The following is a 25983-nucleotide window of genomic DNA, read 5'->3' on the forward strand; positions in this document are numbered from 1 at the left end:
TTCGAACATCTAGCCTCCTAAATTGTGAGAAAATAAATTTCTCTTTGTTAAAGCCATCCACTTGTGGTATTTCTATTAAAGCAGCACTAGATAAGTAAGGCAGCCGTGATGGACAAAATCTGACACAGCTAGTAAATGGTGGAGTGTTCTTAGCACCTTTCATCTTGGGGCCTTCACACTTGCTTCTTCTGCCTGAAAGGCTCTTCCCCCAGATGTCTGCATGGCTCACACCTCACTCACTTCATTTAGTTCTCTGCTCCAATGCCTCTCCTCAAAAATATCTTCCCCAATTAAAGTAGCTAAAATACCATGTTCCCCACTTCACTGTCCCTTGCCCTGATTTATTTTTCTTCTTAGCATTTATCATTACCTGAACTTCTATGTTCCTATGGTCTGCCCACATTCCTTGGTTTGTGTCTCCTTCCTCCACTAGAATGAAAGCGCCATGAGGACAGAGACTTTTTCCTGTTTTACTAATAGCTGAAACCCCAGCACCTAGAACAGTGCCTGATATATAGTTGTTGCTGTTGTTAGTTGCCATCGAATCAACCCCAACTCATGGCAATCTTATGTATAACAGAATGAAACGTTGCCTGGTCCTGCACCATCTTCATGATCGTTGGTATGTTTGAGTCCATTCTTGAGGCTATATTGTGTCAATACATCCCACTGAGGGTTTTCCTCGTTTGCAGGGAGTCCCTGGATGACACAAACGGTTAAGCATTCAGCTACTAGCAGAAAGGTTGGTGGTTCAAACACACCCAGAGACACTTGGAAGACAGGGCTGGCAAGCTGCTTCCAAAAGGTCACACAGTCTTGACAACTCTATGGAGCAGTTCTACTCTGCCCACATGGGGTAACCCTGAGTCAGAATCGACTCAACACCAACTAATAACAACTCATGTTCGCTGACCTTCTACTTTATCAAACATGATGTCCTTTTCTAGTGATTGGTCTTTGCTGATGACATGTCCAAAATTAGCAAGAGGAAGCCTTACCATCATGACTTCCAAGAAGCATTCTGATTGTATTTCTTCTAAGGTTGACTTGTTCTTTCTTCTAGCAGTCCGTGGCATATTCAGTATTCTTCTCCAACACCTCAATTCCAATGCATCAATTCTTCTTCTGTCTTCCTTTTTCATTGTCCAGCTTTCACATCCATATGAGGTGATTGAAATGACTGTGGCTGAGGTCAGGCATACCTTAGTCATCCTAGTGACATCTTTGCTTTTTAAAGCCTGAAAGAGGTCTTTTGCAGCAGATTTGCCCAATGCATACATCATTTGTGTCTGTACTCTGCTCAAGGTAGCACGTGGCTTCAAAAAGTCCTGGACCTCATGCTTGCAGTTGTTTGTAGCAATCAGACAGAGGCTCGCTTGCTCTAAGGACATGGAATAATTTGAACAAGAAGAGAGGAAGGCTAAAAGGAAGAGATAAGAGTGAGGAAGGTGTGCAATGCAGCCAGCCATTTATACCAGGGAGATCTTTCTGATGATTGCTTTGGGCTTTTCTATACCCAAGAGGTCATCCTCAAAATAGGAATTTTCCAAGTCAAAAGCAAAGCATATTTGCAAATTCACCTCATTTGAAGTCTCCTCTCAGTCATTCTCAAGGTGGCAGGGAAGACCAGGCCGTCAGGGATGTTTGAATGTGCGCTGAGAGAGAAGAAACCAGACCATGAAATAGTATGAAGTGCTCAATAAAGACGTCGGCCCTTCGTGCTTATGACGGCTCCAGTTCAAAGCAGTTATAGCCAGAAATGAAGACTGACAATAAATTATGTGAAGGCTGCCCTTCCTATAAAGTCAAATATCAAGCACTAGTAACTGAGATTGGTGCTCACAGAGAGCCATCCCTTGGCATACAGTAGGTGTTCAGCAAATGTGGGTTGAACGAATAGACAAACAAGACTTACTCAAAACACGGAGAGGGCATTCCAAATCTGTGCAGTGGCTTGAGAGGGGCTTGTCACATACTAAGGACCTGCGGCATGCCTCTATGGCTTTTGGGGGGACACAATTCAACCCATAGCACTTTCTAAGCAACTGTGATTGCTGCCTTAACAATGGTTTGGAGCACTGGTAGCACAGTGACTAACAGCTCAGGCTGCTAACCAAAAAGTCAGCAGATTGAATCCACCAGCCACTCCTTGGAAACCCTATGGGGCAGTTCTGTTCTGTACTGTCGGGTCTCTAAGGGTCAGAATTGACTCGATGGCACACAACAATAGTTTACTGGAACAAGAGTGGTAACTCTAAAAGGTGTGTATTCTTACTCCCACTTTCCAGATGAAGAGATAGGAGGTTAGAGCAACCTGCCAACTAACTTATTCAGTTAATAAGGGGTGAGCCCAGTTTTTGAATGCCAGCTCGTCTGGAACCAAACCTGGTTCTTTCTCTATAAAACCACAGAATCTGAGATATACGTGGTATGTCCCAAAAAGCATGAGGACAATATTTGGTTCAGGTGGTGTGTGACTGAAGGGAAGTAGCTGCGTCAGCTTAGGCAAGGAAGCTTCTTTTTAGCCTTTAGAAATGAGATGTTACCAAATGCTGATGCAATGTCTTCATTTTTCAGATGTGGAACTGAGACCCATGGAGGCCTGAGGTCACCAGGGAAGTCAGGGACTGAGATAGTACTGAGCCCTTTCTCTTGGCCATTGGTGCACTGTGCTTCTCATCACCTGTCCCCACCCCCACGTATGGAGCAGGAGGCTGAGCTTTGGGCCACGGTCAGGGGGACAACTGGCCTGTTCAGGCTCCTTCAGTTCTGAGATGCTGAAGCTCATTTGATGGGGGCCTCGGTTTGGTTCTAACCTGGGGCTTCCATAACAAACATACCGTGAATGGCATGAGAAATGAGTGGAGGGAGGCTTATCGTGTGCTAAGGACCTGTGGCATGTCCCTTTGGCTCACCTATGGTAGCATTTGTCCATGGTGAGTGATCTTAAAGTTGTTGTCAAGTTGGCTCTGATTCATGGCAAACTTATGCATAACAGAATGAAACGTTGCCTGGTCCTGCACCATATTGATGATCGTTGGCATGCTTGAGTCCCTCATGCAGCTATTATGTCAACCCACTTCACTGAGGATCTCCCTCATTTTCATTGACCCTCTACTTTAGCAAACATGACGTCCATTTCTAGTAACTGATCTTTCCCGATGACGTGTCCAAAGTAAGCAAGGCGAAGCCTCACCATTCTCACTTCTAAGGAATGTTCTGGCTGTGTATTTTCCAAGACTGATTAGTTCATTCTTCTGGCAGCCCACAGCATATTCGGTATTCTTTGCCAATACCATAGTCTGAACACATGAATTCTTCTTCTGTCTTCCTTTTTCATTATCTAACTTTTGGATGCATATGAGGTGATTGAAAACCTCATGGCTATAATGCAGTACCCCTTAAGTAGCTCCTGATCGGGGACAGGGGGCTGCAGGCTGGTGGGAAAAACAGGGGGACACATCATTGAAGCCAAAAGGGAAAAGCGCCCAAATAGAGACAGACACAAGGTATAAGACTGGCCCAGAAGAGAGAGGCTTCCAGAAGACATGATGGCTGAGTAGGGTCATGAGGAAAGAATGTTCCAGGCAGGCAACAAAGCAGTGGGGTTTTCCAGGCAGAAGGAACAGCATGTGCAAGACACAAAGGCATATCCGGGGAGTCACTGCTCTGGCGGCCCAGGCTGGAGGGGGAGGTGAAGCAGGCATGGTGGACCAGGGCTCTGCATGGAAGATAAGAACTGGACTGCATCCTGGGGCAGGCACAAGATGGCAAAGGCCAGTATGCAGGAGAATAACAAGACCATCTTGGAGGATGGGGATAGGGAGACTCACGGGACACACTGATGCCATGAGTCAGAGAGAAGCTCATGTCCTACAGATTAAGAAGAATCAGTGGGGCTCAGTAACTATCAGACATAAATGGAAGAGAACACAAATGTCTGTGTGACAGCAAGGTATGCAGTTTAGATGACCTCATGGTAGCCTTTGGCTGCCCCAAAGCACAGCCTGAATCCTTTTGAGTATAGTTTAATTGAGAGAGGAGCCCAGGCAGCACCAGGAGTGGAGAGGGGAAATGGGAGAGGGAAGCCAAAGGAGCAACTGAGGTTCGTTCACGAGCAGGATCTCACTGTGGGCAACTGGGACTCAGAGTCACCGAGGCCTCTGGACAATGACCCCGAGCATCCCCCAGGGCTGAGGAAGCATGATACTCACCTATTCATCTACTAGCTCCTGCTTTGTTCTTAGTTGAGGGCTGTTCTTGGGGGTGTTAACTCCTGGGGGCTGAGTCCACACCTGCAGCCAGGAAGCCCCCAGGCAGAGGGGCACAGGCACTGAAGGTAGGAGGCTGTCAGCCTGTATAAGGCGATGTGGGGGTCACATCCCCTTATATATAACTCCTGCTACAGTGGGTCGGCAAAAAAGAAAGAGACCCTCAACAAGATGGATTGACACAGTGGCTGCAGCAATGGGCTCAAGCATAATGATCATGAGGATGGCACAGGACCAGGCAGTGTTTCGTTCTGTTGTAGATAGGGTTGCTATGAGTCGGAACGTACTCGACGGCACCTAACAACAGCAGCAGTGACACAAGGAGCAGACAGATGAGGTCAGGAGGAAGAATGGGCTCTTTCTTTGTTTCTTGTTAGTGTAAGATAATGAGGCCAATCTGGGGAGGTTTACTGCTGTATACCCAGCTTCAAGCCCCATGTCCAGCACTTCCGGGCTCTCAGAAATACTGGCTGCCCCTGTGTCCTTATGAGCAGGAACTTCATCTTCTGTGGGCACCGAAGGCCTTCTCTGGCCTGCTGCTCTTATGAATTCCAGCCAGAGGGGAATCAGGGAGGGCTTCCTGGAGGAGCTGGTGTCTGAGCTAAGGCACAAAGAATGAAGAGGAGCAGCCAAGTGCAGAGAGGTAGAAGAACATTCCAGAGAGAGAAAAGAGCCAGATGCATCAATGTTTCTTGCTTTTCCTGATGCGTCAGGATGTGTGTGGTGGCTTTCTGTCTTTGGGCTCCCTTCCTGGAATGCCTTCTCTGAGTTGACAGCCTGAGAAGCCCCTTGCTGACACTCGCACGGCTCCAACTCAGCTGCCACGCTGTTCCTGCAAGTTTCAAAAGGATATTGATGAGCGCTTGGCCAGAGAGGATAGAAGTGGGTTAGGAAGGACCCCAAGACTAATCCCACAGTGCCACTGCTGAGAGTAATTGCAAATAGAAAGAGCAGAGTGGAGGAGTCATGGGTGAGGGACATTTATTTGGCAATTAGGGAAATAGAAGGGAGGTGTGCCTGGGTCAGAGTCCCACAGGGCTGTCCTGCACTAAAGAAGGAGGGAATGGGGAGTGTGGGAGGGCCCATGTCTGGCATGAGGCCATTTCAGGAGGAGCCAGGAGCCTACAACTCTTTAAGGCCCTGGCTCCTGGCCAGAGAGTCCTTGGGTGGTGCAAATGGTTAACTTGGCTTGGCTGCGAATTGAACGGTTGGATGTTCAAGTTGGACGTGCCTCAGAAGAAAGGCCTGGTGACCTACTTCTAAAAGGGGAAAGACAAAACTCTGTTAAGGGCTGACCATTGATTTTGGCTGAGAGCTTCCTGGCACCCAAGGGAAAAAGGGAAAAAATGACTTATAAACTTATTTTCACTTTATAATAGAAAACACACATGTGAGGGAGGAAAGCGAAATGTTTTCCTGCCCCAGAATTCTAGGATTACTTTATCACTTGAATGTTGCATTTAGAACTTTAAGGAATGTTAGAAATACTAGGGTTTAGTGCAGGATGAAGGGGCCGTGGTGGTGCAACGGTTACAAGTTTGGCCGCTAACCGAAAGGGCAGTGGTTTGAACCCATTGCTCCTCTTCAGGAGAAAGATGTGGCAGTCTGCTTCTGTAAAGATTGCAGCCTTGGAAACCCTTTGGGGGCAGTTCTATTCTGTCCTAGAGGGTCGCTGAGTCAGAATCCACTTGATGGGCACACATAACACATACCCACACCCACACCCACCCAAACCCACCCCCACCCCCACCCACCCCCACACCCCCCACCCCCACCCACACCCACCCCCACCCACACCCACCCACACCCACACCCACCCACACCCCACCCACCCACCCCACACCCACCCACCCCCACCCCCACACCCCCACCGCCACCCCCACCCACCCACCCACACCCACACCCACACCCACACCCACATCCACACAGTGCGTGATGCAGAAGTACATGATTCAGGTACTTTTCCCACTTACCCTTAATAAATGCTGGGAGAAGCATTAAATCATAACTCACAAAAGAGACTTTCTGAAGCCATTTCCGGTGCACTGCTGGAAATAACAGCCCAGCGCCTTCATGTGCTTGCTTCCTGGACAACCTGGAGCAAGTTTAATAGCTTTCCTTGCTGCTTAAGAAGGGCAATTTCACACACCCCATGGCGCGGAGCAGTGCTTTCAAGGATGATGCCTGCTGGGCCTGGGATGGACTGTCCGCCGGAGCCGTCAGGATGGCCACCTTCCCCTGGAGAAGGATGAAAGTGAGAGCACTGAGTATGTAAATGCACCTTCTAGAAGTGTCTCCTGTGATTAGATTATTATGATCTGAGGGGTCTCGTCAGTCAGCCCACCTCCGGGCATGCATCCGTGGAGGTGTACACAGTTAAGGGTCTGGTAAAAAATGACAGGTTCTCCAGGGCAGGGAGTTTGCAAGGCTCCCCCAGAAAAGCCCTAAGTCACTGGGGTGACATTAGAATCCTGGGCACCCCGACATGAGAGGTTTCCACCCAGGGTTTCTGTATCTCAGAGGCCATGTGGAAGGGACCTTAGGGCCATTAGTTCAATCCTCCTTCCAAGGACAGAACTGACTCCCGGGAATCTTAGCTGAGTGATGGTCTGGACACTTCCAATGAGGGTGACCACATGCGAGGCCAGGCACACCAGAGGCGTGTCTTAGTCAGGGTTCTCTAAAGAAAGAGGACCAGTGGTATATTCACATACACACCCACACACATATATGTATGTATGTATGTTTATGGAAACCCTAGTGTCGTAGTGGTTAAGAGCTATGGCTCTAACCAAAACGTTGGCAGCTCGAATCCACCAGGTGCTCCTTGGAAACCCTAGGTTTTTATGTGTGTGTGTGTGTGTGTGTATATATATACACACACACACATATATGTGTAAATATTCATCAGAAAGGTATCTCCTGTGTGCCAAGCTCAGGTTTAAATGTATGATCTCATCCAATCATTACAACAAGAGTTTGAGGGAGGGTTGATTACAGAAAGTGAACCTAAGCCACCACTGCCCAGCGGTAGGGACTGGGCTTGAACTCAGTTCTCTGCATGTCCAAACTCTGGGCGTGTTCTGCTCCCTGTGATGGCTGTCAGGCAAGCCGGTCCCAACCTGGCCCCTCTCCTAGCCAGCTGGGAGACCTTGGGAAAGTCATTGCCTCTCTCTGGGCCTCTGTTTTCCTGATTGTAAAGCAAGGGCTTTGGACATCACAGTTTCCAGGGCCCCTGCCAACTCTGTCCCCTGACAAGCGGTATGACTGTCCATGTGGTGGACCTGCCCCTGCAGGCCCAGTGTTAGACATGGCAAATGTCCAAATTCCTGCTGAGTGTCCGTCTTGTCCCGTTTGCAGCCTTCCAGACGTTCCTGGGCAAAGAGCACGTTTCGCGAGAAGTGGTGGCGGTGCTGGCGGAGAGCTGGTGCAGAGGAACGTCCGCCTGGCCTCCATCCTGGAGCTACTGAGGAGCCCCTTTGTCCGCTGCCAAGTCCTCACTGTGATCGTCACCATGGCCTGCTACCAGCTCTGCGGCCTCAATGCGGTGAGGGCTGGGATCCCACCAGGGCGCCCCCACAAACGGGGGAACCAGGGAGGCTATAGGGTGAATGGTTCAGGCTTGAGCCCTGCGTGTCCATCTAAGTCCCAGCCCGCCATCTCCACAAGCTCTGTGCCACTGGACAACCACGTACCATTTCTGACCCTCAGTGTCCTCATCTGTAAAATGGGATGTAACAATACCTAAAGAAGTCATCCCCATAAAGCGTTCATCGCAGCGTCTTGCACAGTTATCCCTTACAAAATGCTGCTTACCATTATAGTCGTTTGGAGCAAATGGTTAAGTACTGGACTGCTGGCTGAAAGATTGGTGGTTCAAACCCACCCAGAGGCACCTTGGACGACAGGTCTGGCAATCTGCTTCCAGAAGGTCACGGCCTTGAAAACCCTATTCTATACACGTGGGGTTGCCATGAGTCTGAATCAACTTGACATCAGCAACCAACAACAACAATCCCTAGAAATACTTGCAAGTCATATTTCTCAATAAAATGGGTATTGGGAAGTCATAAGTGAGAGACAGTGGGGGCAGTGATGGTCCAGTGGTAGAATTCTCACCTTCCATGCGGGAGACCTGGGTTGGATTCCCGGCCAGTGCACTTCATGTGCGACCACCACCCATCTGGCAGCGAAGGCTTGAGTGTTGCTGCAATGCTGAACAGGTTTCAGCAGAGCTGCCAGACTAAGACAGACTAGGAAGAAAGGCCTGGCAATCTACTTCCAAAAGTCAGCCCATGAAAACCCTATGCATCACAACAGCCTGATCTCCAACAGATCATGGGGAGGACACAGGACCAGGCAGTGTTTCGTTCCATTGTGCATGGGGTCCCCATGAGTTGGGGACCAACTCAGTTAACAACAACAAAGAGAGAGACATGAAGATGATTTTAGTAAATGTACACTTGGCCAGGCTGGTCTCAGCTCATGACTCAGGCCTGAGAAAACCTCAAGGTCTTAAATAAAAAGCTTCCTGGGGGGCTGAGCCGACGTGGGCAAGGAGGCCTGAGGACAAGGTCTGTCCATGAGGTTCCCTGAATCTTCTGATAGAGGCGGTCACCCTTTCTCTCCTGAAGGCTCCAGAAGGTAGGCTCCATGGACAGGGGCCAGACTCTGAATCCTTATTGCTATTGCTGCTACTGCCAAATGGAGTAGATTGCCCAGAGGGAGTGAGGTCCCCGTCTATGAAGGTGTGCAAACAGACTGGCCAGCCACTTGGCAGGGTTGCTGCAGGGGAGATTGTTGCACTGAAATGTCCACACTCCCGCTAAGTGGCACCGGTAGCTCAGCAGAAGGCAGCTGAGCCCAGAGGGAAGAGGGAAGGGGAGGCTGCCAGGGACTCCTGACCAGTCAGCCGCAGATAAAACAGCTCCGTGTTTATATGCCTGGGCAGGGAGGATGTCTGGAGGTGTCCAGGGAGAGGTGAGGCGACTCAAGGCAGTGGGCTTTTGGAGGGGAGGGGAAGTGAAAGTGAGGAGTTCCTTTCTGGAGAGAGAAAGCATTGGAAGTTACAATCACCTCATTTCTACTCCATTTTCAGAAACACTGGGGTGAAGTGAGGTCGTTTTGCCACTTACTTGGTTTTTCATTCATCCTCAGTCTAGTCAGAAGGACAAGGAGGCTTCTGGGTCAATAGCAGGGGTGACCTTGGGCACCGCCTCTCGACAAGACCGAGGCTTTTACTAGCCGGCCTTGAAGCTGCCCTCCTCATTCTAGGATGACACGGGGGATGTGTCTGCGTCTTAAAGCTCGTGCTTGGAGTCTTAAACATCGCCCGGGGAGTCTGGATTTAACCAGCCATTTAGGTTGAGAGCCATGACGTTCTAAACAGAGCTCTCTCCTCCGTGGGGACACAGTTTTCCGATTTGCATACTTCATATACCTTTATGAATTCTGTGAGGTGCGTCCATAAGCCCTGATGCCTAAGTAGCTGGTGCAGTAAAACCACGTCCTCCGCTCAAAGCCAGCCGTGCCACGGTCTCAGCTTGGGAGAACTCTGACCTCCCGTGGCATTGACTCTTCATCTTTATGTTAAGTCAGCATGCTTTACAGGACACTGAGCAAAGTCACTGTGGGCCAAGAGTCAGCAGGGCTGGCTTCTGGTCTCAGAGTGACCATGAACCGGCAGCAAAAACCTGGCTCATCACTCTCCCTCACCCAGCCCCCATCTGCTCACCTGAGATGATGATAAAGCTCACACTTTCATAGCACTTGGCAGGAGCCTGGAGCTGTCCCCCCAGCAGCCCTCATGACAGAACAGAGACACTGAGAGACTTGCCCAAGGTCACATAACTGGTGATGGTAGAAAGGGGAAAGGCCTGGCAATCTGCTTCCAAAATCAGCTGATGAAAACCCTATGGAACACAAGGGTCGGATCCTCAACCGATCATGGGGATGGTGCAGGACAGGTCAGTGTTTCATTCCATTGTATGTGGGGTTGCCCTGAGTTGGGGCCAACTCGATGGCAGCTAACAACGGTCTGGCCCCAAAGTCTAGGTGCTTAATCATTAAGCAAGGGGTTCCTGAGGCCCCCTCAGAGCCTCCCCGTGTGTGTCATTCAGGCTTTGTCCCCCGATCACCCATAGGCAGTCACTAGGACAGGTCCTATGTCTTCTGTTTTACACGCAAAGGGCCACATGGCTGGTTGGCAGCAAGGCGGGACCTGCTGCCTCTCTGCCATGAAATTCAAATTCATGAGACCGAGGAGAAGAGCTGTGTAAACTACTTAAAAGAAAAAACTTTAAAATTTGCTGTGTCCCCTTAGTTTTAACAAAGTTATTTTCAGGAATATGGTTCCTAGTCTGAGATAGTTTTAAAAACTACCAGAAACCTCCCATTCTTCACCTTATTCCAGCCCCAAACAGTCCAGGACTATGGCGCTACTCTTACCTGCTAAAACCGGACATGGCTGGTGCAAATGTTTTGCGCTCAGCTACTAACCTAGAGGTTGGTGGTTGGAATCTACCCAGAGGCGTCGGGAAGGAAAGGCCTGGTAATCTGCTTCCATTAAGACTGTTATGGTGGTTGTTGTTAGGTGCCGTCCAGTCGGTTCCAACTTACAGTGACCCTATGCACAACAGAAGGAAATACTGCCAGGTCCTGTGCCGTCCTCATGATTGTTGCTATGTTTGAGCCCATTGTTACAGCAACTGTGTCAATCCGTCTCATTGAGGGTCTTCCTCTTTTTCAGTGACCCTCTACTTTACCAAGCATGATGTCCTTCTCCAGGGACTGATCCCTCCTGATTACCAAGCACGTGAGATGAAGCCTCACTTCTAAGGAACATTCTGGCTGTATTTTTCTTCCAAGACAGACTTGTTCATTCATCTGGCATATTCAATATTCTTTGCCAACACCATAATTCAAATGCATCAATTTTTCTTAGATCTTCCTTATTCATTGTCCAGCTCTCAAATGCATATAAGGTGATTGAAAATACCATGGCTTGAGTCAGGCGCACCTTAGTCCTCAAGGTGACATCTTTGCTTTTTAACACTTTAAAGAGGTCCTTTGCAGCAGATTTGCCCAATGCAATGAGTCGTTTGATTTCTTGACTGCTGGTTCCATGGGCATTGATTGTGGGCCCAAGTAAAATGAAATCCTTGATAACTTCAATCTTTTCTCCATTTACCATGATGTTGCTCATTGGTCTGGTTGTGAGGATTTTTTTTTTCTTTATGTTGAGGTGTAATCCATACCGAAAGCTATAGTCTTTGATTTTCATCAGTGAGCGCTTCAAGTCCTCTTCACTTTCCGCAAGCAAGGTTGTGTCATCTGCATATCGAAGGTTATAATGAGCCTTCCTGCAATCCTGTTGCTGTATCTGTATTCTTCTTCATACAGTCCAGCTTCTGGGATTATTTGCTCAGCATACAGATTGAGTAAGAATGGAGAACGGCTACAACTCCAGTGCACACCGAGATCCATCTGACATCAGCGATGATATCCCTCATTCCACGTCCTCTTCTGAATCCAGCTTGAATTTCTGGCAGTTCCTTGTCAATGTTAAGATTACAGCCAAGAAAACCCTACGGAGCAGTTCTACTCTGTAACGCAAAGGGTTGGAATCTACTAGAATGGTCAAAGAGGGCTTATCTGCCTGGAATTGCCCTTCCTCCCTTTTGGATTCTTTCCTTCTTGAACAGAGGAAGCTGATCCTACTATCTTCCCTGGGCCTCTGTTTCCTCTGCTAAACTCAGTTTGCATGAGTTCTATTGGGATTATGTATGCAATGTGTCTCAAAGATGGTAACTGCTCAGCTTTTATTAAATCTACCCCTCAGCCCCTCTACCCTATTCCTCTCACCCCTGTTATAAGGTCCCTGGGTAGCACAAAAGGTTAAGTGCTCAACTACTAGCCAGAACGTTTTCAGTTCAAACCCACTGAGAGGCCCCTCAGAAGACAGGCCTGGTGATCTGCTTCTGAAAGGTCACAGCGTTTGAAAGCCCTATGGAGCAGTTCTGCTCCGCACACATGGGGTTCCCATGAGTTAGAATCGACTTAATACAACAAACGATAACAACAATCCCCGCTGTTATCAGCAAGGATGGGTGGTACTGTCCCCATTGTCTAGATGAAGAAACTGTAGCTCGCAGAGGACCAATGTCTTGGCCAAGGTCACAGGGGGTGGTGTCTGTGCTGTCAAACTCACCAGCTCCAGTACTCAGGTTTGGTTGATCCGTCTCTAAATCCCAGGTATCTTGTACTACCCCAGGGTTTCTTAGCCCCTGCACTAGTTATCTTTTGAACCTCAACGTTCTTTGTGGTAGGGGCTGTCCTGTGTGTTGTAGGATGTTTAGCAGCATCCCTGGCCACATGGGGTCACCATAAGTCAGAATTGTCCACGGCAACGGGCTTAGACTTACCCAGTAGATGATGGCAGTACTCTCCTTCCCCGCCACTTCGGCCCCAGTTGTGACAACCAAAACGTCTCCAGAACCTGTCAAACATCCCCAAGGGCAAAATCCCACCTGGCTGAGAACCACTGTGTTACTCAAACATTACATACTGCTCAGTGCATTTTGGTACAATTTTGCTAAAGAGTAGATGAATGGCTTTCACAGACCTTAGAAATCAAGGGAAAGTTGACTTTAACAACGTTTAGTTATTTTTTGAGTTCCTTCGCAGGTTCAGGTGGGTTTTTTCCTCCCTCTCACAGTCGTTTTTTCTCACAATAGCTTTCAAATTCCCTGCTCTAAAATTAGACCTGTTGCTTAAAATTACTTATTTTATGCAGCTCCTTCCTCCTGAGCAGTTCCTCCTTTGCCTGACAGGAGACTTTTGTTTGAGTTCTCAGCCTCTCACCAGCTGGGAGAAGACTCCTCATTGCAAGACCCCGCCCCCTTCCCTGGGAAGGCCACCATGGCTGTATGCCCACTCTGCGGCTAACACCACCCCAACTGTAGTTATTAGAGTCCCCATCCTCGAGGGTGGGGGCCACATTGCATAGTCCATGTGTCCCGAGCACCTAGATGTTGCTGTTACTGCCGTTCTGTCAGCTCCGACTCATAACAACCCCAAGCACAGCAGAACAAAATGCTGCCCAGTCCTGCGCCATCTCCATGATTGCTTGCCGATCAGGCCCTTGTGATCCACACGGTTTTTACTGACTGATTTTTGGAAGTAGATTGCCAGGCCTTTCTTCCTAGTACACCTAGGAAGCCCTGCTGAAACTTGCTCAGCATCATAGCAACGTGCAAGCCTCCGCTGGTAGATGGGTGGTGACTGTCCAGGAGGTGCCCTGCCTGGGAATCAAACCCAGGTCTCCCCTCTGGAAGGTGAGAATTCTACCACCACACCACCAGTGCTTCATGGGAAGACACATGGTAGGCACTTAAATATTTAAGGAAGCAAAGGAGCAGGAGTCAGGAAAAACTAAGGGGGTGAGGGAGGGGAGAGAAAGGGAGAGTGCTGTTTCTATAAAGTATTGGGGTTGAGAATTGTTCCAGTACTAATTGTGAAACCAAAAACCAAACCCATTGCCATCGAGTGGATTCCAACTCATAGCGAACCTATAGGACAGAGTAGAACTTCCCCATAGTGTTTCCAAGGAGCTACTGGTAGATTCAAACTGCCGACCTCTTGGTTAGCAGCTGAGCTCTTAACCACTGCACCACCAGGGCTCGAAAACCCAATACAGGGAAGCCTTAATCTTCTGGAACCTTCATGACTCTTCTGGAATGCTGAAGATTATAATGGTACTCTTACCTGCCTTGGGTTGCCCTTCCTTCCTTCTGGATTCCTTCCTTCTTGAACAGAGGAAGCCCATCCTACTAACTTCCCTGGGTCTCCATTCCCCGTGATAAAAAATGGGGATGATAACCCTCAGTTTGCATGCTCACCATGGGGATTATCGGAGGTTATGAATGGTGACTTGCAGATGGTAACTGCTCAGCTTCCGTTAGATCCCTCTCTCTGCTGTGATCAGCAAGATTCTTTCTTTGTAGCACTGTTTTCTTCTCCCTCAGTGCCACACAATTTCCAAATTCACTACTTCTGATGTGCAGTCTTAGCTGGGAGACAAGACACCCAAGCTTGTTAGAGATAAATGTGAAACAAGAGTTAAGAGGCTTGGAGAGGGTGCTGTGGATGACCCCTATGGGCCTTTGGCAGCTGTCCTGGGTGCTGAGGGGGTTTTCCTGCTGCCTGTGCTTGTCCACTTGTTGGGTGCTCAATCTTACAGTTCCCAGGTGGATAGCATGTTCCTCTAATCCCTTACTTGTCTGATTGCTGCATAATGCCTCCCCTCCCTGCTACACTAGAAGGTCTGTGAGGGTGAGGATATGTGTGGTGTCGTCCACTGTGATCCCAGTGCCTGCCAGAGCACCTGGGCTTCCTGTTGGTGCTGTTAGCTGCCATAGTGGCCATCCCAGTTCATGGCGACCCTATGCACAATGGAACCAAACCATGCCCAGTCCTGCACAATGGAACCAAACCTTGCCCAGTCAGTCCTGCACCCTCCCCATGATTGGTTGGGGAATTCTTAGTCTAGAAGCTCTGCTTGTTCAGCATCATAGCGACATGAAAGCTTCCATTGATAGATGGGTGGTGGCTGCATATGAGGTGCACTGGCCAGAAATCTAACCTGGGTCTTCTACATGGGAGGCAAGAACACCACTGAACCACCACTGCCCCCACACCTAGACATCCCCATCCCTCAATAAACAACTGAATGGAAGGAAGGCAGGAGGAAGAGAGGGAGTGGGGAAGCAAGGGACAGAGACAAGAAAACTCTAGCAAGGAGCCCTGGTGGTCCAGTGGTTAAGTGCTTGGCTGCTAACCGAAAGGTTGGTGGTTTGAACTCACCAGCCACTCCAAGAGAGAAAGATGTGGCAGTCTGCTTGCATAAAGATTACAGCCTTGGAAAACTTATAGGACAGTTCTACTCTGCCCTATAGGGTCGCTGTGGGTAGGAATCCACTAGACGGAAACAGGTTATATTTATAGGAAAACATGATACCTTCCCCCTTTCCCAACTAGCTGGACATTAAGGTGAATCTCATTTGTCAAAACATCATTAGGAATTCTGGAGCCCACATCATGCTTTGCACAAAGTCACAACTTTGGAAGCATCATCTATAGTTTTTGTTGTGAAAAGCTTTTTCCCAAATCACTTCGTAACTCAAACTAGAAGAATTAAATGTCCTGTTACTCTAATAACTGAGACCATCTCACTGAAAGAATCTACTATGCCCTCCTGGGTGGAGAGAAGCTAAACAGAGATCCTCGGGGTGGCTGCCCACGTGTGGTGGCCAACAGCACGAGTCCTGGAGTCAATGCCTGTGTTCGCCCATCGTCAGACTTGCTAGTTATGTGACCTTGGACAAGTTACAGAAACTTCTCTGTGCCTCCATTTCCCCAGATGCGGGGACGGATTACCCAGTAAGCAAGGTATGACATGGTGAAAAACAGGTGAAATTATGCACTACAGATTAGTAAGTAAACACAATTAAGCCAGTGCATCCTGGCTTACTGTAAACTGTGCTTCCTGAGTAATCCACTCCCACCAGATGTAAAGTGTTGTTGTTGTTGTTAGTTGCTGTCAAGTTGGCCTTCAACTCATGGTGACTCCGTGCACAGCAGAACGAAACGCTACTCAGTCCTGTACCATCCCCAAGATCAGTTGTGGATGGTACCATTGTGATCCATAGAGCATTCATTGGCTGATTTTTGGAAGTAGGTCACCGGGCCTTTCTTTCTAGTCTGTCTCAGTCTGGAAGGTCCACTGAAATCTGTTCACCATGGGTCACCCTGCTGGTATTTGAAACACCAGTGGCTTCGCTTCTAGCATCACAGCAACACACAAGCCTCCACTGAAGGACAGGTGGTGACTACACGTGTGGTGCATTGGCCAGGAATTGAACCCAGGTCTCCAGCATAGAAGGCGAGAATTCTGCCACTGAATCACCAATGCCCCCATCATATAAGGTACTCATACCTTGTGTCTTAGTCATCTAGTGCTGCCATAACAGAAATACCACAAGTGGATGACTTTAACAAAGAGAAATTTATTTCCTCACAGTCTAGTAGGTTACAAGTCCACATTCAGGGTGTCGGCTCCAGGGAAAGGCTCTCTCTCTCTGTGGGCTCCGGAGGAAGGCTCGCCCTGGTCGAGGAGCTTCTCAGGTGCAGGGACCCCGTGTCCAAAGGACGTGCTCCACTCCTGGTGCTGCTTTCTTGGCGGTATGAGGTCCCCAACTCTCTGTTTGCTTCTTTTTCCTTTTATCTCTTGAGAGAGAAAATGTGGGGCAGGCCCAACCCCAGGGAAACTCCGTTTACACTGTATCAGGTACAATCCCACCCTAATCCTCTCAATATAAAATTACAATCACAAAATGGAGGACAACCACACAATACTGGGAATTATGGCCTAACCAAGTTGATGCACACATTTTTGGGGGGGACACAATTCAATCCATGACACCCTGAATGATGATTGTGAAGGTAGATGAAAGGATACACATAACGCTGTCAGCAGAGTGCCAGCCAAAGGGAGTTCTCAATAATCTTAGCTATCTTCTTGGTGGAAAAGCCACCCTGGGACCAAAATGGGCTAGGTTCCAGCCCACACCCTCTGACTTCCTAGCTGTCACCCTGAGTGAAACACTTAACCCCTCTGAGCCTCAGTCACACAGATGTAAAATTGGTACATGACTCAAAGGGGACAAGAAATGTGACACCCTTTGGTTAAGGGCTAGGTTAGTGTAAGGTTATATTTTGTCTATGAGATGAGGGCGAGATTGGATGAACCAACAACTACTAGAGAAGCTTCTAGAAACTAGAATTCTCTGCTCACTTCGAATTTGAGTTCTTTGTGTTTTTCTGGATTTTTTTTGAGAAAAGAGAATGGGGAGTAGGAAAGGGAACTACTTCTCACAGTCAGTTAAGAGAGGTGAGAGAGGTTGAGACCGAGTCCAAGAGACCACTGTAGCCATTGCTGGGAGCCGCACCTATTCTGTGCAGCTCACAGCCTCCCATCTTTCCAGCTATAGAACCCAGAATCTCCATCACTGTCTTAGTTACCTAGGGCTGCTATAGCAAAAAAATACATGAGTGTCTTTAAAGAACAGAAATTTATTTTCTCACAGTTCAGGAGGCTTGAAGTCTGAATTCAGGGTGTGGCTCTAGGGGGAGAGTCTTCCTTGTCTATTTCAGCTTCTAGTAGCTTCCAGCAATCCATGGCGTTCCTGCATCTGTCTCTGTCATCTGCCTTGCTCTTCCCCCATATGTGTCTCTCTGTGTCTAATCTGCTCTTTTTATAACTCAGAAGTGATTAGGTTTAGGACCCACCCTACTCTGGTGTGCCTCATTAACATAACAAAAGAAAATCCTACTTCAAAACAGGTCACATCCACAGGTACAGGGGCCAGGACTTCAACACTTGGTTTAGGGGACATGATGCAATCCATAACAACCCCACTCAACCTCAGGGTCCAAGGCACCTCAGGTCAGGAGGCAGACAGGAGACACCACTGCCATCATGGTTAGGAGCAGCATGGGAGCAGCCTGGCAGTTAGGGTCCAGCCTGGGAGGCAGACATCGGACCCCCAATCTGCCTACACTCCTGACCAGCTGTGCGTCTAGGATGAGTGCCCTCCCTCCCAGCCCCCAGTGTCTTCACCCATGAAAGGGAGCAAGCCCACCTGCTTTGCCCATAAAACAACTTGCCCAGTGCCTGGTGGGTTCTGTTATTTCAGGTCACAATCAGGGGAATTTAGGTTTTAAGTTGCCCTTACCTGGAATTCATCCACGTCCGAGGGCTGATCACCAGCCCAGCTAGCCCTGGGGAAGGTCAGTTACATCTGAAGATGCTGTGCGGAAAGATGAGGCTCACAGCTCCAGCCGGGGCCTCAGCTGGTTCCCCCCAGGAGAGGTGGAGATCAGGTCTCATTCCTTCACCTTCACTGTCAGGGTGAGAAGATGAGGGATGACATTTGCTGAGGGCTTTTGAGGAAGCATTTTGGCCGAGGTCTCGAGTTTGGGCTCTCAGGCTGTGTTAGGCAGCACAAAGCCTCGGTGGAGATGTTGCTTTTATTTGCAGCAGGCCTAGTTATCCTTTCCCATGATGCGTCTGGGCCTCTATGGCTGAATCACCTGCCCCCAGAACCTACACCACCTCAAACCCTCTCAGCAGAGGGGGCAGCAGATGAGTGGGTCAGAACAACCTGGGCTTGAATCCCAGCTCTCACTCAGAGCTGTGTGATCTCGTACCTGGCTGAGCCTCAGTTTCTTCATCTGTTAAATCGGGACAGTGATATTTCCCTCACAGGGTTGTGGAGAGGATGAAATTCGGTCATGTAGTGGTGGGTTTGGGCAGCACAGTAAACAAGCCCTTTTCCACCCCTCCAAAACTCAGAACGAGTGGGACAGAGACTCATGGGAATCAGGCAGACGAAGATCAGTCTATCCCAAGTGAAGCCGAATTAGAAGGTGACTTCAGACGTAGCAATGAATTCTGCACCCCCCAGATCTAAGGCACCAGCACAGTCATAGGAAGAGGGAAGCAGCTGGCCTCCCCCACAGGGCAGGCTCCTCCTTGCATGAAGAGCAAGTGGGGTGCAAGCTTCCTGTGGGGCAGGTACACAGGGAGCCCGGGAACTCAGCTGGGCACACGCGGTTCCTTCCTCCAAAAGTACCCACCTATGAGTGGCTCCTCCTCCAATGGACAGACAGAGAAGCCTATTCTCTAACTTCTGCTGCCCAAGTGGGAACATGTAACGAATGGAGCGGAAGCCCCTGCCAAGAGCAGGTAAAGTGTGGACAGTGTTCCAGGAACATGGGGTTTAATAAATGAGCAAGGTCCCCTGTGTCTTCTATGCCTCGGCTACATTCTGTGCATCACCATTTGTTTGTGTAGACCGCCTCTGTGTATGCTGTCTTCTCTCTCTCTGTCTCTCTCTCACGTACAAACACGGACGTGATATATATATACATGATTGTTGTTAGGTGCCGTCCACTCGGTTCTGACCCATGGTGACCCTGTGTACAACAGAAAGAAACACTGCCTGATCCTGCACCATCCTTACAGTCATTGTTATTCTTGGGCCCACTGTTGTGGCCACTGTGTCAGTCCATCTCACTGAGAGCCTTCCTCTCTTTCACTGACCCTCTGCTTTACCAAGCAGGATGTCCTCCTCCAGGGACTGATCCCTCCTGATAACATTTCCAAAGTACATGAGATGAAGCCTTGCCATCCTCTCTTCTGAGGAGCATTGTGGCTTTACTTCATCCAAGAAAGATTTGTTACTTCTTCTGACAGTCCATGGTATATTCAATATTCTTTGCCAACACCACAATTCAAAGGCACCAATTCTTCCTCTTCGGTCTTCCTTATTCGTTGTCCATCTTTCACATGCATATGAGGCAATTGAAAACATCATGGCTTGGGTCAGGCTCACTTTAGTTCTCAAGGTGACATCTTTGCTTTTCAACACTTTGAAGAGGCCTTTTGCAGCAGATTTGCCCAGTGCAATATGTCGTTTGATTTCTCGACTGCTGCTTACAAAAAAAAAAAAAAAAAAATTTTTTTTTTTTTTTTTTGCTTACCTGGGCGTTGGCTGTGGATCCAAGTAAAATGTAATCCTTGACAACTTCAATCTTTTCTCCTTTTACCATGATGTTGTTTATTGGTCCAGTTGTGAGGATTTGTGTTTTCTTTACGTTGAGGTGCAATTCCTACTGAAGGCTGTGGTCTTTGATCTTCATCAGTAAGTGCTTCAAGTCCTCTTCACTTTCAGCAAGCAAAGTTGTGTCATCTACATAATGAAAGTTGTTAATGAGTCTCCCACCAATCCTGATGCCTCGTTCTTCTTCGTTTAGTTCACCTTCTTGGTTTTTTTGCTCAGCATACAGATTGAATTAGGTATGGTGAAAGAATGCAACACAGATGCACACCATTCCTGATTTTAAACCATGCTGTATCCCCTTGTTTTGTTTGAATGTCCACATGTGCACACTTAATTTTATATATATATATATACACACACATATGTTCCATACGAGCACATATCCTACACATATACGTGTGTGTGCGTGTGTGTGTGTGGAGAGAGAGAGAGAAATGTTGCTGTTGTTAGCTCCTGTTGAGTTGGCCCCCAACTCATGGTGACTCCACGCACAACAGAACCATATGCTGCCCACTCCTGCGCCATTTTCATTAGTAGTTGAGAACGGACCATTGTAATCCGTATGGCTTTCTTTGGCTGATTTCAGAAGTAGATCACCAGGCCTTTCTTTCTAGTCCATCTTAGTCTGGAAGCTCCACTGAAACCAGTTATATAGATATATATTAATTATGTCTTTTTCCAGTGTATCAGTTTCCTATTGCTGTTGTAACAAATCACCACACTCTTTTGTTGTTGTTGTTGCTATTGTTGTTGTTATTGTTATTATGTGCCATTGGCCAATTCTGACTCACAGTGAGCCTATAGGCCCGAGTAGAACTGCCCCATAGGATTTCTACACCATGAGTCACTATGAGTCAGATTCGACTTAGCTACAATGGGGAATCTTTACGGGAGCAGACAGCCAAGTGTTTTCTCCCACCGAGCAACCGGTGAGTTCGAACCACTGACCTTTTGGTTAGCAGCCAAGTGCTTAACCACCATTCCACCAGGGCTCACAACACAAATTTATTATGTTACAGTTCTGGAGGTCAGAAGTCCTAAAATCCAGGTGCCGGTGGGGCTGTGTTCCTTATGGAGGCTGTAGGAGAGAATCAGTCTCCTTGACTTTTCTAGCTTCTAGAGGCCACATGGTGGCCCCTTTCTCTGTCTTCAAAGCCAGCAGTATAAAGCACCCTCAAATCTTTCTTTCCCTTCCCTCCCCCCCCTTCTGACTTCTGCTTCCAAACACACATCTCCTTTTCTGACTTTGACCTTCCTGCCTCCCCCTTTTTTTTAATAAGGACCCTTGTCGGAAACCCCGGTGGCACAGTGATTAAGAGCTACAGCTGCTAACAGAAAGGTCTGCAGTTCGAATCCACCAGGTGCTCCTTGGAAACTCTATGGAGTGGTTCTACTCTGTCCTGTAGGGTTGCTGTGAGTCAAAATCGACTTGACACAATGGTGGTTTTTTTGGTTTGTTTTGATTGCACTGGGCCCGCTCGGATAACCCAGGATAATCCCCCCATCTCAAGATCCTTAACTATATCTGCAAAGTGCCTTTTGCCATGTAAAGTAACACAGTCACCGGTTCTGGGGATTATGACATCTTTGGGGGCCATTGTTCTGCCGACCACATTCAGGAAGCATTTATTAAGGCCATACTCTATGTCAACAATGGACTCAACCATACTAACGATTGTGAGGATGACACAAGACAGGGCAAGTTTCCCATCTGTTGTACTCAAGGTTGCCGTGAGTCGGAGCTGACTTGATGTACCTAACAACACAGCAACTATGTCAACATCGCCTTGTTCAGGGCAAAGGGAAATCAGAGGTTTTCTTGCTCTCAAGCAGCCTGCAGTTTAGCCAGAGAGATAAAGCTAGTACACATCTCTCAAATGAAGGCCGATTTCGATCAGGACCATGAGTAGATGGAGTGGTAGGGGACAAAGGGATAGAAGAGGAATCTGGAACCCGAAAAACTGGGCTCGAACACCCAGCAAGGCGTGTGCGGTGGGAGGAGCAGCAGCATCATGTCCTTCTCCAGAGACTGGTCCTTCCTGACAACACGTCCAAAGGATGTGAGACGTAGTCTCGCCATTCTTGCTTCTAAGGAGCATTCTGGCTGTGCTTCTTCCAAGACAGATTTGTTCGTTTTCTGGCCACCCATGGTAGAACGCTAGAAATCTGAATTCAGGGTGACAGCTCCAGGGGAAGGCTTTCTCTCTGTGCCAGCTCTGGTGCAAGGTCCTCGTCTCTTTTCAGCTTCTGTTCCTTGGCTCCTTGGTGATCTTCGTGTGGCACAGCTTCTATCTTCCCCCATCTCAGCTTCCTTGCTTAAGCTGCTTTTTTTATAACTCAAAAGAAATTGATTTAAGACAAAGCCTACACTAATACTGCCTTATTAACATAACAAAGAAAATCCATTCCCAAATGGAATTATAACCACAGGCATAGGGGCTAGGATTTACAGCATGGGTTTTGGGGGGACACAATTCAATCCATAACAGTGCCACTTTCACCAAGCTGTTGAGAGGGTTGTCTTAGTTACCTAAGTGCTGCTGTAACACAAATACTACAAGTAGGTGGCTTTAAAAGACAAATTTATTTTTGCAGTTCAAGAGGCTAGAAGTCTGAATTAAAAGTGTGGCTCTAGGGGGTGCTTCTCTGTCCATTTCAGCTTCTAGTAGCTGTGGCGATCCTTGGCATTCCTGGACTTGTAGAGGCATCTGCTGTGTCTGTCTTCACATGGCATCCTCCCCTGTGTGTGTCTATTCTCCTGTTGATAACTCAGAAGTGATTAGGTTTTGGATCTACCCTACTCTGACCTCGTTAATGCAACAAAACCCCTACTTCCAAACAGAATCTGATTTAAAGGTACAGAAATTTCAACGTGTATTTTTTTTGGTGGCGGGGGGAGGGCAGTTCAATCCATTACAAGGGCAAAAACAATAACCAATGCTTTGTTTTGTCTGTAAAATGCTATGTCATGAGTCAAAAATGAAAGTTTTAGGATATTAGAGGCAGAAATTTAAGAAGGCCCAAGTCCTTTCCCTCTGTCCAACCCCCCTTTCAAAACACAAGCACACAAACACATCCACTGCTAAGTTCCTCAAATATCCATCAATCAAGGAAGAGGCTGGACTGAGAAGCTGACAGACACGTGCATTCCTCCCCATCGCATTGTAATTTTGGATGATTTTCTTAACCCAGGAGCAATCCCATCTGAATGGAGAGATGGAATCTTCCAGAATGATAACTGCCCTTTGTTATGTACCAACTGTATAAAAACCACTGACCTAGATGCTTTGCTTCATTGTTGTTATCATTTCTGTCTTTTGGAGACGTTGAATCACGTACCCAAGAATACACCGTTAATAAGAGGCAGCGTTGGGGTTGGAATCCTGGTTTGCAGACCTCCAGAAGTGCTGCTCCCCCGACTTCACCATCTCACCCCCGCCCCGCCCCACCCCGGTGAGAGGAGGCTGCTGGGCAACCTGAACCAGCTTAATTGGATCGTGATGTGCTCAACACAAAACACGACCTATGGGAGAGGCCACTGCAAGACACATCCCAAATCCCTGGGGTGCTTCCTGGTTTTTCGTGCTCAAACTGCTCACTCAAATAAACCTCACTGGGAAGAGAAGCAAAGGTAAAGACAGTCACCTTGTGTTTTAGTTACCTTTAAAGTGTCAAAAAGCGAAGACGTCACCTTGAAGACTAAGGTGCACCTGACCCAAGCCATGGTGTTTTCAATGGCCTCATATACATGTGAAGCCTGGACGATGAATAAGGAAGACCGAAGAAGAACTGACGCCTTTGAATTGTGGTATTGGTGAAAGATATGGAATATACCATGAACTGCAGAAAGAACGAACAAATCTGTGTTGAAAGACATACAACTAGAATGCTCCTTAGAAGCAAGGATGGTGAGACTATGGTCTCACATACTTTGGACATGTTGTGAGGAGGGATCAGTCCCTGGAGAAGGACATCATGCTTGGTAAAGTAGAGGGTTAGGGAAAAAGAGGAAGACCCTTAATGAGATGGACTGACCCAGTGGCTGCAACAAAGGGCTCAAGCATAACAATAATTGTGAGGATGGTGCAAAACCAGGCAGCATTTTGTTCTGTTGTACATAGGGTCGCTATGAGTGGGAATCAACTCGACAACACCTAACAAGTGTTGTTGTAATACATATACCACAAGTGGGTGGCTTTAAGGGAATAGAAATTTATTTTCTCACAGTTCTGGAGGCTGAAAGTCCAAATCAGCATCTCGACCATGTCAATTTCTTCATTGTCATTAGCCCCGGGGATGTTTGATTGTAGACGATCTTCACATGGCATCTGGGTCTTCCCCTGTTTTTGTCTCTGTGAGTGCCTCTGGGTCTATGCCACTCTTTATATAAGTCAGAAGTGATTAGGCTTTGGATCCATCCTACACTGGCATGAACTCAACTAATTAATTACATTATGTTAGATTGCACTGCATTAGATTAGATTTTGGGGGAACACAATTCAATCCATAGCACCTTCCTACTCTTTAATGTAGGGAAAAGAAAATGGCTTCATATATCTAAGCGATAGAAGACTGGCCATCTATGTGATGTCCTGCCCTCCCCCTGGGTCAGGGCCAGCCCAGAAAGGATTTCCCCTGGGGGACCTGTGCTGGGGCATGGTCTGAGGGCTGAGTTCTTCCTACCAATGCATAAATGCATTTATGTATATCTGTCCCTCAATGAACATATAGTTTTATGAATGATGACTCTCTTCACTACAATTTAAACCTTCCAAGGATGCCCAGGAAACCCTGGTGGCATAGTGGTTAAGAGCTACAGCTGCTAACCAAAAGGTTGGCAGTTCGAATCAAACAGGCACTCCTTGGAAACTCTATGGGGCAGTTCTACCCTGTGCTACAGGGTCGCTATGAGTCAGAATCGACTCAACAGCAATGGGTTTGGTTTTATGGTTTTTTTTTTTTTTTTAAGGTGGTGACGTTAAGGTGGTGACACTACAGGAAGAATTGGAACAGGGGAAAGGGGGTTGGTGTGAAGAGCCAGGAAGATGCTCTGAGAACTATGTGAGAGGCCAGAGTGCATAGTCCATGGAGCACACATTCTGAGAAGGACCAGAGGCTGGAAGGATCAGGAGCATGAGCAGGGCAGGGCAGGTGGCATGGGGCCAAGGCTGTGCATAACCCAAAGCGTCAGAGGTTCACTTTACATGGAGGTAGCAGGGCAGAGGTGATGGGTGAAAGGGGCCTAGGACACCCTTGGCTACTTAAATAACTGAATTTGGGTGAGGATTACGAAAGGCTTTAAACTGCCATGAGCCCACCCTGAAGATGAGCTGTTGATCACAGCTAACTTCAAAAGAGGAGGGTGTGGAGAAATTGCAGCTTTCATCCATTGTTGCTCCCAGTAATATAGGAAGTCTGTTAGTAATGAGGAAGCCCTGGTGGTGTAGTGGGTAAGAGCTACGGCTGCTAACCAAAAGGTCGGCAGTTCAAATCCATCAGGTGTTCCTTGGAAACCCTATAGGGCAGCTCTACTCTGTCCTGTAGTGTCACTGTGAGTCAGAATCAACTTGATGGCAACGGATTTGGGTTTTTTTTTTTTTTTTAGTAATGATGTAGCAACATCATGATAAATGGAGGAAAGACTGTGGTTGTCAAGGATGTCATTTTACTTGGATCCACAATCAACACCTATGGAAGCAGCAGTCAAGAAATCAAAAGATGCATTGCATTGGGCAAATCTGCTGCAAAAGACCTCCTTAAAGTGTTGAAAAGCAAAGATGTCACCTTGAAGACTGAGGTGGGCCTGACCCAAGCCATGGTGTTTTCAATTGCCTTATATGCATATGAAAGTTAGACGATGAATAAGGAAGACCAAAGAAGAATTGATGCCTTTGAATTGTGTTGGGGAAGAATACTGAATATACTATGGACCGTTAGAAGAATGAACAAATCTGTCTTGGAAGAAGTACAACCAGGATGCTCCTTGGAAGCAAGGATGGCAAGACTACGTCTCACATACTTTGGACATG

The 25983-nt window shown here is 47.8% G+C and overlaps 1 protein-coding gene across 1 annotated transcript in view; it reads left to right on the plus strand.

The window, feature by feature from the left end:
- The window catches only part of SLC2A9 (solute carrier family 2 member 9), a 262289-nt gene that overhangs the window by 144499 nt on the left and 91807 nt on the right, over positions 1-25983 (plus strand). Inside the window, 2 exon segments of the mRNA XM_064286323.1 lie at positions 7632-7694; positions 7697-7818. Of these exon segments, the coding sequence (XP_064142393.1) occupies positions 7632-7694; positions 7697-7818 (185 nt within the window).

Source organism: Loxodonta africana, chromosome 5 (genome assembly GCF_030014295.1).
Source record: "Loxodonta africana isolate mLoxAfr1 chromosome 5, mLoxAfr1.hap2, whole genome shotgun sequence".
In the NCBI taxonomy this organism is placed as follows: Eukaryota; Metazoa; Chordata; class Mammalia; order Proboscidea; family Elephantidae; genus Loxodonta; species Loxodonta africana.